The 12,791-nt window shown below is 42.0% G+C and overlaps 1 protein-coding gene across 1 annotated transcript in view; it reads right to left on the bottom strand.

Annotated features, from left to right (window-relative positions):
- The window catches only part of LOC146801851 (trifunctional purine biosynthetic protein adenosine-3-like), a 253,558-nt gene that overhangs the window by 146,160 nt on the left and 94,607 nt on the right, over positions 1–12,791 (bottom strand). The window contains exons 13-14 of the mRNA XM_085623717.1: positions 9,182–9,380; positions 3,328–3,579 (exon numbers count right to left, since the gene is read on the bottom strand). Of these exons, the coding sequence (XP_085479843.1) occupies positions 3,328–3,579; positions 9,182–9,380 (451 nt within the window). The remainder of the gene's footprint in view (positions 1–3,327; positions 3,580–9,181; positions 9,381–12,791) is intronic.

Raw genomic sequence — 12,791 nt, forward strand, 5'->3', positions numbered from 1 at the left:
CAAGAAAGTCTCTGTGCGGTCGGACCAGCCATACCATGGCTATCTCGTCAAGATAAGCGTTAGTAGCAGCCGGATTAGGGTCAACTCTGGTTTTATAGAGTTCCTGATAGTAAGAAGACACCCTACCCTGTCAGTAATACCAGTACAGTCAGTGATCAGTTCGCCCCGAGAACCGGACAGAGCAGTGATATACGAGGGCCACGGTTGGGGTGAATCAATCTTGCTAATGTACGCCCCGGGCGTTCACCCTCCCTATACCGCCGGGCTATGGTGTACTTCCCTAGAAAGTGGGCCTCCCTCTCTGCCGCTTCCTGAAATTCAGTCAACAGAGCTGCCTTACATCTAATGTCAGAAACGGAGCAGGAAGCTTCCCGGGTTGCGTCCAGGGCAGCCAGCTGGTTCTCAATCTCTGCCAATGTGCGGCGGAGGTCCTTTAAAATCCAGCACTTTTGGAAATACATATCCCCCTAATGTAAGCTTTAAAAGCCTCCCATAGCGTGACCTTAGAGTTTACGGTATTCAAATTAAGCTCAAAATATCTTCAACAGCAGCATGCAACTCTTCTTCGAAAACGGACCAGGGCCATCTCAGGAAATTTCCATTGCCCCATCCTGTCCCCAGCTCCTGGAATCTGAACTTTTTCAGATACTTAATTTGGATGTTTAGATAAAGGGTGCTTCCATAGACCAATTTAGATAGGGCTAATGCTGTCACAAGTGTCACAAGTGTCTTTTGTAGGTCTACAGTCTTGAGCCTTAGGTACCATGCACTGAGGACAGACTGCGACCTTCAGCTCCAAAAGACACCTAGAACCTGCTGCATACAGCCTGTGATTGCCCACAGAAGGTTATGGAGTCAGGCCCTGGTCTTCAGCCATGACGTGGGCCATGATGTGTGCTAAGTCCTGTTATCCCATAGCCAGCATTACACAGGCTCCAGCTAAATGCTATGAGCAGCAGATTCTGAAAGTATAGGTTCTGGGTGCATGCTCTGTAAAGAACCCCTTTTTCACTACAACTTTTTAAAAATATTTTTCGGTATTTTTGTTATGGTTGTGGAAAAATAATGAAAACTCTGAAATTCATTAAAAAAAAGTGTTTTGTAATTAAGAGGCAGAAAAAAACAGAGTTTTTTTTAGAAACAAAACAGTTATGTACTTCTTATGCTTCCTGGTCGCCAAACCTCCTTTTACACTTGGTCTCCCTGTTTATGTCAATATCATTACCGGTTGTGCAGTAGATGCAGAATTTTTGTAGATTATCAGTACTCTGCGCAATCTTTTCTGTGAGCAGGTGAGATATTTTCTCAACCACTCCTATCCTAAAGGTCATGTCGATAGCAGTGGTTCTCCTCCTGCGTCATCTTATTATTTGAGTTACTGCTGTCCTTTGAGTAGTATTTAAACCACTGCTTGAGGTGAATCTTAACCTGGTGACCCAAAGTACTTGTCCTGGAGAAGTCATGGTTTTAAATCTTCCCACACAAACCTTCTACATTAGAAATGTGACATGATGCCGTCTGTGTTATTACATCTTTTTCTCCTTATGTCATTGCACAGAAACCCCACACCCTGGAGGTATTTGGTGTTGTTGTAGGTTCCTATCCTCTGGTGACTGTGCTGGATGTTGCTGCTGTTCTTCTCAAAGGGGGAATTTGTTTGATCACCCACTTCCTCCTCAGCAGAACTGAACTTTTATTTTTTATTTCATCGGCCTAATAGGATTACTCTATGGAGGTGCTTGATCAACAGACCTTTACCTGCTGACTCAAGAAAAGTGACTTGTATTTTGGGGGGCGTGGAGCACCCGGTTCCCAGTTCCAATGACCTCATAGTCTAATGTGCATGACCGTTGGCTGTGCACAGTGGTCTCTGCTTGTAATCTGTGGCCTTTGACCATGCCCTGTGCATAGTCCTCCTAACTCCAGGGGCCACTGTGCACGGCCTTCAGACATGCCTAGCGGGTTCTGTCTGCAGAACATGTTCTTCAGCCACTCCCTCCCCCTAGTCCCCAACTCAGCCCTTGGGGCCCCTAATCTCAAAGTCCTTTTGGAACTTTGATTTGTTTTATTTTTAAGCCAGATCTTATGCACTTAATTTAATGAGTGGTTCACAAACCAGTAGGGTAAAGCATCATGTTTTTCCAGCATAGGCCGACTGTGTTTTCAGATCCAACCCCTTGTTGGTGAAAGCGAGCAGACTGCGAGGGTGAGGTGGCCTTGTTACAGAGTCGGCCTTGCAAGGCAGCTCTGTGAGCTGCAATCAGCAATCTTTAATCTGGTGAAAGGATCTAAGGCAGGGTTCTCCAATGTCGGTTCTGGAGGGACAGATCCATGCCAGATTTTTAGCATATCCACATTTAGATAAATGTAGTTATCTTAAAAATCTGGCATGGATTGGCCCTCCAGGACCGACATTGGAGAACCTTGATCTAAGGTAACAACAGCTAATAGCAAAGGCCATGTGTTTGTTTGTCCGGGTGTAGTTGCTAGTTTGTTAATTTTTTCTCTGTAGGTTAATCTCTTTCCTTGAGGTCATTTTTAGGTCGAGCATTCGAGACCTCTTGTATATACTGTAGTATATATTTATATGTGTATATACTGTGTGGGCTCTGGAGATCAGCCCTAGTACTTGTCTGCTTCCGCTTAGGGACTTTTTTCTGTTCAACTGCCTCTATTTAACTATCTTGATAGAAAACGACCAGTAGAGGTCAGTAAAAAACCAGAATTGCTTTCTGCTGAAGGACTTTCTTTTGTAAATTATTCTGGCAACTGTCTCTATTTAACTTTCTTGATAGAAAACGACCAGCAGAGGTCAGTAAATTACCAGAACCACTTTAGCATTCTCTAGATTCCAGTTCATAGAAATTGTCTTCCGCAAGCACCTGTAGACAATAATATTTTTTTCAAATCTTGATTTTCAGTGATATGACCACCGAAGGCCCTGATTTTATATTAAAAACAGACTTTAGACTATACCATTTCCCGCTGAAAGGCAATATTTCTCTCCATGTGTTCCCATACCTGGTGTGTCACGCAGTTTGGTGCTTACTTTCCCTCCATGTTAAAGAACAGTAGATGTTTCAGCACACAGGCCAATGTGCTGCATATCTAAATACATATAAGCTCCCAAAGGCGTGACCGATTGCATTGCAAATGCTTGTTTTACTTGCTATCTCAGCTGGCGCCAAGACGCCTTCTGGGTATTTGAGCGTTCTACAAAAATACTTAACATAACAATTGCCTTCTTATGTCAACTCCTTTGCAGCATGCCATGTAAAAAACAAACCTTCAGTATCCTAAGGATGATGGAAAGAGAAAACATATTACCACAGGTCTGTCCTTCATAAGGGTGAGGTGCCGGGGAAGAGTGCTCTAACCCGGATTTCTGAAGGACGTCTCTGACGAGGATAAATTCATTGCTATAAAACCCCGCAGATGCGATGCCAATGATGAGGTCTTCCTCTGTTATCTTCTCCAGTTGAGGGAGAGCCTGTCCTCGCTCAACTGCGCCCACCATAAACCCAGCAAGGCTGCACTGCCCAGGCCAAAACATGCTGGGTATCTCAACAGGGCCACCGCCTGGTAAAAGGAACACAGTTGGCAACAATGTTAAAATACATATTTGATATTCACTGCAACGTAATCGTTTGAACAGATGTTATTTTTGTTTAAGAAAGAATTTTTGTTAGAGTTTTGTTTTAAGAAACAAGACAGAAATACGCAGGGACACGTGCAAAACAGTAGACGACGTAAAGCGCTTTACATTACTCATAATATATGTAGTAAATACAAATTGAGTCCAGAAAGGGTGATAAATACCATTTTGTGCATGTGCGGGATTGCAAAGTAAATCTATTCAATTAAGAATATCAGGTGTATGCACAAATTCCTTGGCGCAAATGCACTTGTCCTGTGTTCAAAATGTGAGTATGAGGGTGGTTTAAAGTTTGTGGTAGGAGCACATCTGTGCATGTCACTCACTCACAGAGGGTTGAACACAAAGGGGCTTATTTACAAGCCCCTTGCGCCGCCATTGCGTCACTTTTTTTGACACAACGGCGGTGTTTCATTTGCTCCATAATTACATGGATGCAAATGCGTCACTTGTTTTCAAGTGGCGTTGGTTTTTGCATATGTCGGAATTGGCTGCGTCAAGGTAGATTTTAATTTATGCAAGGTAGGCGTTCCATTGGAAACGCCTACCGTAAAACTGCTGCAGTAGTATTTATCACTTTTTTCCGCTGCTTTGGGCCGCTGCGCTGCCAATGCTTCACAATCCCTACGCCTGCTAAACCCAGGCATAGGGATGACGCATTGGCTGTCCTCAAGGGACCACACCAGCTGTAGTGACTTAATTTCAATATGCAAGGTAAGAGGGTCACAAAAGGTAGGTATGTGCACGTAATGTCACAATTTGTGACATTACGTGCTGATGTCACACATACATCCAGGACCAATTTATTTGAACGCAAGGGGTCTTTGTCACCTTTTCCCGCTCTATTGCATTGGTCCACATTACTTCACACCCAACACATATGCAACAACACAGCAACTCTCTTTTAACCGCCTTTCATCCATTGGATAATTTAGAACCTTACTACATGACCCACATGCTGCACCACCACGCCTAACTCCTATACCGTCCGCCCTAAACAGACGCAAATAAAATAAGCAACATGCCACACCTCACAACTTCGCTTCTCCATGTCTAATGCACAACAAGGTTACACTACAAACACAACACAGCTCACCAACTCACTCTCAGCCACCATATCCACCACCTACACACGCAGACCCATCAAAATGCCTTCTTAGCTGCTGGACAAGGAACACGATACAGAACAGCTACACGATTACTATCTTCATACAGCTCATACCAACACTAAGAACACACCTGCTACAAGCCCCCAACATACTGCTCACTCTTCTACAAAACAAAGTCACACTATCACCAAAGCACATTCTCTAAACTGTCTACTAATAAATGCTCAATTGCTCTCTAAAAACAAACATCACATCTACGACCTTCTCAATGACACAAAACCTGACATACTATTCACTACTGAATCATGGTTGGGAGATGATATGGCTCCAGTCCTGCATGAAGCTGTTCCTCTAGGCTATCAAACTATCGCCCAAAATCGTATAGGCAAAAGAGGAGGTGGCCTAGCTGTTGTGTTCAGGCAAACATTACATATCACTAAAGCTGACGACATCTCCATACAGGATTGTGAGGCCCTTCTCCACCAGATGTAATCCTACACCGTCTTCCTCCTGTAACTTCCTGCTCCTTTACAGACCTCCACCTCGCAATGTAAAATTCCAAGACACACTTCTAGACATGGTTTCAAACCTGATAACACTACACTCCAACCTATGCATTCTGGGTGACCTCGACATTTGGTTTGTCACACCCAAAAACAATCATTGCTGGCCTAGATGCACTGCACTAAACCTGCATCAGATCATCCACAAACCCACACACATAGCTGGACACATCCTAGATGTAATTTTTGCTAATGCAGAACTAGTTACCTTTCAAACAATGACTCCGTTCACAAGGTCAAATCACCATTTGCTTGCTTTCTAACATAAAACAACACAAAGTGACGCCCCTAAAACCACCTTACGTACATCCACCAATAGACCGTGGACAAAACTCAATTTGGAACTCTTAGAAACACAACAAACATCCCATACAGATCTAGACACAATAGACAACAACTATAGGAGTGGCTACAGGAAGCTTCTGATATCCCAATACCACTAAAAATGACACAACAGAACAAAAAAAAACAGTCACCTTGAAGAAATACAGAGATAAAAGAACATTTTATAAAGCAGCAACGTGCCTGTCTAAAAACAATCACCAATCAAGACAAAATTCACCCACAGAATCTTAACAGATTGTACAAGTAAGCTATTAAAAAACTAAGATAAGGCACCATTCAGACAGAATTCAAAATGCTAAATGTGCAAATAAAGAATTCTATAAAATTCTCAATTAATTTCGTAAACCAAATTGCCTAGAAGGAGCTCATTCCATTATTCAAGATTTCACAGACAAACTGGCAAATCATTACACAGCCAATGCAGACACGTTGGACTCATATTTAACACAAAGACAAAGCACCAGCACCAACCCTTTTCCAAAACAACCATCCAAGAATACTCTAACCCGGTCTCTCTGTTCCTTCCAACACATTTCACACGATGAATTTATGGACCTGGTCAAAGCATGCAGGCCTGCCGGCAGCCCTTCTGACTCCTGCCCACCACAAACCTTCGAAAGAATTCTTCTAACAACCACTGCTGCTACACCACTAAGAAGAATCATCAACAATTCTTTAAGTACTGGAATATTTCAAGAAGAACTCAAAAAGTCATACATACGCCCATTAATGAAGAAAACAAACTAGGACCCGCTGAACCCTGACAACTACAGACTGATTACTAATGGACCTTTCCTGGGAAAACTGACAGAAAGAGCATTCGCCCAGATGTCACAATTCCCCCACATAACCACCATACACAATCAGAATGATTCAGCATATCCCTCTGTAGATAAGCATTTATTTGGACTATAGATATGTACCTATATATGTGTATTGCTTGGTATAAACATGTAAAATAATGATGTTTTAAAAAATATCGATATTCGTTAGTTCTGCTTAACAAATGTACATATTACTGATAGTTACATTATTCTATGTTTTTAACATGTATATAAGTGACTGCATAAATAAGTAAATCTTTTATCCTAACTATTTATCTACAATTGCTTCACTATTGAATTACAAAAAATTGAAAGCCAAAGTTTATTAAATGCATCTTTGATCTACATATACTACCTTCCATATGCATATATATTCTTTCCATGGACATGTATGCATTACTTTTCTTATAATTCAGCATATCCAATGCACTACCCTATTTCTCACCCTATACCGCTCTCAATATATCCTCTACCTCAACTCTCTGACTCATCTCAAACCTTATTCTACTACTCTTTCCAATGCACTACACTATTTCTCACCCTATACCCCAATCAATATATTCTGTACCTCCACTCCCTCATTCATCCCAGGCCCCATGCCACTACTATGGTCCCAAAAATAACCCTTTCTGAACTCTTCCCTCCTCTGCCCCTCCTTGCATCATCTTATACCTCTTTTACTATTCAGATCTCCCAAACAGGCATTTCTAAACCCTTACCTCTGACTCTTCCACCTCCACCTCCCCTTTACTCATCTCAGGCCCCCTCCTACAGCTATGAACTAAAAAAAGACCCTTCCCTCTTCTATCCCTCCTTCCCTCTTCTATCCCTCCACTATTTCTTTTCATTAATAAAAACAGAATAACATGTCCACCACTCAAATTAATTTCATATTTCGCTATGCTAACTCCCCTCCACCTAACCCTTTACTCATCCCAAACCCCCTGCCACGGCTATAAACTACCCCGAAAAAAACCTAGACCCTTCCCTCTTTTATCCTTTCACTATTCCCTTCTCAATCTAAATAACTGACTAACATATCCACTACTCAAATTACTTTCATATTTCACTATACTTATTCACCACTAATCCTTTATGGGTTCTGGAGTAGTGTGCTACTTGCCGAAAAAGTGCTTCAATGCCTAGTCAGGGGTAGTAATCGCTATGTAAATGCAATTACAATACAATACAATAATAAATGTTGCTCTTGGCCAGAGCATGCCAGCCTCCCCATCCCCTAGATTAATTAGGGCCCCATAAAGGGGACTGCCCCACAGTTTAAAGTCTTCAGAGATCAGAGTAAGAGCCAAAAAACTACTCCATCTTGACAACCCACCTCTGAGCCCAAGGGAAGTCCTCTTCTAAGGGAACATTACTGAAGTTCACCTTCAGTTTTCCTCCTTGCTACATGGATAATTACTACCAACGGCAACAACTTCAAGTGTCATAGTCAGCTCTGTGATTGGCAGTTGCATTGGCAGTGAGGGAGGGTCTGAAAGAATGGGGGGCGGCACCTTGGCAGCCTTCCACTTCTATTTAGGTGCTGGGGCCAGAGCCTGTAGAAATACTGCATTAGATTCTAAGTTGTTGGAGGTGCTAAGGCCACAAGAACGTGATCCCTTTTGGAGGGTAGCCCACAGGGTGCAGGAGCAGTCTGGAACAAATCCAGTGTAGCACTGTAGAAGACCTCAGCCTGCACTGGGTTGGCATCTAGACCCAGAAATGGTGCCTTCATCTTTTCTAAAATCCGAATCTTCTCTGACAATGAGGAAGAGTTCATCATCGGGGACTAGAGTTCAGACTCTGAACAGTCCTGGGAGAGGGACAATATTCAGGATGAAGAAGAGGACCTCTCCTTCCTATGGCACTTTTTGTGTTTTTCGTTTGAAGATCTTTTAGGAGATCGTTCACCTACAGGTGACTTACCTATGGGTAAAGGAGATTGCTAAGGTGTCTTACTTCAAGCTTTAGGCAGAAACAACTTGCCTCCAATCTCTTACCAACGGTCTCTGGGTGCATAGAGGCATGAGATTCACTTGCGGTGGCATTGCTGTCTAATACAAGAAACCATGTGTAGTTATTATCTGGTTCTGAAAGGGACATCTTCTTGCAGCATCTGCAACAAAGTTTGAAGAAAGTTTTAGAGGAGACATCTGACCAAGTCGCTGTTTAATGCTAAGGAATTTTGTCAGTGAGATCCTGAGACAGAGCTCTGGACCTGCATTGATGATACACGGAAAAGCAGGAATTGACGCCTGTGCCCCGGTTGGATCCTGCTATACCTTGAATGTGGCTGCACAGTGTTGTTAGGAAAAGGGTTCCAGTCTGAAGCCTTGAAGGAGTAATTCATAAACTAAGAAATCTGTGATAAAACATAGACATCAGAAGTATACATTATAGAAACTACGGCCCTGTGGACAAATTATGGCTTTTTCTTCACTCACAATGAATTATATTTATATCCTGAGGAATATGTAAATACTCATGTGTGGGAGTCTAATTAGCAGTCTGCACACTGCTGTATTTCAGCTTAGCTTTCAATTCAGGATTTAGACAGTAGTTTATCACAAATATTTACATACTTATTATCCTTTAGTAGTGACATCAAAAAGGTATATTCAGACATAAATAACTACATAACTTAAACACATTAAAAAAACATCTGGAATATTTGTGGACATGCACCTAGGTAAGTACATCTTGACTTCTTGCAGGCCTTGATCATTCCAGCTATAATTGCTTCTGATACCCCAACACTGAGTGTTCCACTGGTTAAAGAGTCCAGAAAAAAGAGGGGCTCAGCCCCATGTGCCAGGATTTCATTGGCACACATTGCGATCAGGTCCAGACCAATTGTGTCGTATTTATCACAAGCGTGTGCAACCTAAAGAGATAATGCAATTACTAGCTGGTAGCTGACAGATGAGCAAAGAGCTAAAGACATCTGCATTTTTAAAATAACATTTAACATGTTCTTTATAGTCCACGAGCCTCCACAGAGCCCCCATCACATAAAGGCCTGACTCACAGACTCAACGTTGCCAAATACAGCCAATCTGACTGACACCGTTAGTATCATAGAAAAAGCAGAGGTTTTTATTCACCATGAAACAACAAGACCTTTTCTCCAGGCCCAGGGGCAGTCACTTATTGCTGTGAAATGCCAGTGGCAGTTACTATCACACACCTGTGATGTCCCAGCACATACTATTGCACTCCAAATGCATAGTCAAGGCTTCCATCGAACACTTAAGGGCATACTTATGAGCCCAGTTGTGTTGCTCTTGCACCATGCAACAGAGTGCAAGAACGACACAACTCAAGAATTAGATTTATGAAGCCACGCAAGGCCATGTTGCCTGGCCCTGAGTGTCTTCATAAATCTTGAGTAAAGCAATGCAGCACAAATCGCTGCGTTGTCTTACTCTTCACCACAGAAGCGTTCCATGGGCGTTGCATGGGTGTTCCCATGCAACTCCCATGGTTTTTGATGCATTCTCAGATTTACCAGAACTGGTAAACATGGGAATGCGCCAAAAAGATATGCCTTAGCAGGAGAGGCGTAATGAGGAGAAATATCTATATTCTATGTGTGCTGCAGAAAAGAAAGATGCATGTACTTCTCAGGATTGTTTTTGGGCAGCAAGACAATCTTGCATGAAACACAGGCATCCAAAATGGCACCAGCCTTTTAAATACAGCGCATCTTATCCTTTCCATGTGACACAGCGCAGCACAGCAAGGTGAATTCCTGCACTGGGCCATATTCTTATTAAAATGCCCCTTGGTTCTTTTTGCTTGCAAAGCAGTCAAGGCTTACACTGCTAAGCGGTTCTAGATTTGGAACAACTTTTCCGTATAACATTGTAGTCACACACAATAAAATGAATGACGAGGTAGAGTTGCAGTTTATAAAACGAGTAGCCTTTTATTTACACAAATTTAAAGCACAACAAAATAAACTAGAAGTCCCTCTCACTTGAGAATCGTATGTAACGCTCTAAACGCCATTATGGTACTTATGCTTTAAGTTGTGCTAATTTTGTAAACAAGGATAGTTTATGGGTGAAGGAATCCTAAGTTTGAATGTATGATGTCACAACGCGGTATTTTACATCGCGTTCGTTACAACGCAAGTTGTTACAACGACTTGCACTGGAGGGCGCTGGACATAGGAATGGTATGATTTACTATTCCAACTCCAGCCTACGTAACAGTAGGGAAAGTGTTGGAATAGTAAATCATACTATTCCTTAGCTTAGAGCACCATTCAGCGCAAGTCGTTGTAACGACTTGCGTTGTAATGCCCGCGATGTAAACATACCGCGGGGGTAACGACCGTGTTGTAAAGGACGTTCTCCCCTAAGTTTCACTAATCTTTGCATCCTCTTAGGTCTCAATGAACTTCTCTGGCTCCTTTGCTTCATAGGAGTATAGCTATCATACAGAATTCTTAAATGTATCTTTAGTACCTATAAACCATATGCTCTTTGCCCACTATTCTCTCCAGCCTAAGAGATTCAAAGAGGATAGCTCAGCTGGCTCAAGCTAATACTTCTGCACCTGTGGCAAAATGCAAGGTACCCATGAACCAATGTGAACTGGAATCCAAAGTGAACTAGATCATGAGCTACTGGGCTGCCTTGAAAAACATGACTGGATGTCTAGTCTATGGGGCATAAGATGTAAGAGGGTCTCATGGTTTTGGTTCTGGAAGGAGGGGCTACTGGATCCAGTTCTCGAGATGAAGTGGATCTCAAACTGCTTTCTGGCTATGGGCACAATGGGACTCAAGGATACTCATAAACATCTAGGACATGAACCTCAAAATGGCAAATCATGGTCATGATGTTCTGCTGGTGGGGACACTGATGTATATGGCAATGGGCCAGTATTAGCGGACACAGTCTCGACCCACGCATCTCAAAAAATGACGTGACTGCAGATTCCTGAATGTAAATCTCTCGCTTGGTTTTATTATGCATGATGATGCCCATATAAGCATAGCACTACAAAGGTAGCCCTTACCATGATTTGTTCAAGTTGGCATAGCAACTGAAAACCCACCTTTTGACAAACCCTGTCAAATATTGTCACCTGAACAAAAACGGGCTTTGAGGCAGCAGCACAAAAATAATTATCTAATTAATTAGTCCTAGGACAACTGTTCCTAGTAAAGCCACAGATTTTCAAGACTCACAATAGAAAGGACAACAATGGCCTTCAGGTAATGCAATGTAGCTGGAGAGCCCACAAAAGAAAGTTAATCAAATTAACAGATCCTTCCAAACACACGGAAGGCCACATGCACACCAGGAACTTCTCAGTGCTATATAGCAAAAGGGCATCTCTTCTAGATTCAGATCATAAATGTTGAGAGACTCCAAAAACAACACTTCTGGATCCATAAAGATCTTGTGGCCCCAAAAGCAGTAGGGCTCACTGTGCTACCTCCAAACACGTGTATAGTGATCTAACTTGCTTATTTTGTATCAGGTCAAGCATCACATCATCTACTTTATTCCAGGCACTACCAACACAGAGACATCCATGCTAGTTGATTCTCCACAACTTACCAATGGCCCAGTAAAGGGGATGTTACAAAGCTACTATACTCTGACAAAATCCTCCTGCCTGCAAAAACCAGTAATATTACATAAAGACAGTCAACATAGAGCTTGTCATCTCATCACCGCCCTCATCAACACTAGTCAATCTTTAAAAAAAGTTGATCGACACAAGCAACAAGGCCTTTCTCATAGAAAACTGCATGTGGTACGTGTGGAACATTATCAAAACATTGCAGTAAAAAATAAATGATTTAACATTTCCAAACCAATTTAGTTAAAATTATAAAAATGTTGAGTTTGACAGTCCAGCATGCGATATTTAAAGTTTTCTTATAGGTTAGTGAACTTTTTTCAGAGAAACACATTCTGTCCTCAGGTCATGAGCCACTTCAGGGTCCGGTTGGTACATTTGATATTTTCCAGAGCCAAAGAGATCACCAAAACGAGGTTCTTTCTTTAGAAAATGTAAAACTAATGCACCTGACATATTGTGAGGAGTATGTAGGAACATTTAAATACATGTATTTTATTTAATATGTTTTATATTTTTCTTGTTTGAAATCGCCATACTGTATGTACATGATCGTCCCAGACAGGAAAAATGTCATCCTCATGGTGGTGCGAGGTTCTGCTGAGTTAAGGAAATGTGAAAGTTGGGTAGATGGACTTTTCACCAATTTTGACTGGATACCCCAACTCTAAATGACCCTGTTAATGATTTAAAT

The sequence above is a fragment of the Triturus cristatus genome, chromosome 8 (assembly GCF_964204655.1).
Source record: "Triturus cristatus chromosome 8, aTriCri1.1, whole genome shotgun sequence".
Classification (NCBI taxonomy): Eukaryota; Metazoa; Chordata; class Amphibia; order Caudata; family Salamandridae; genus Triturus; species Triturus cristatus.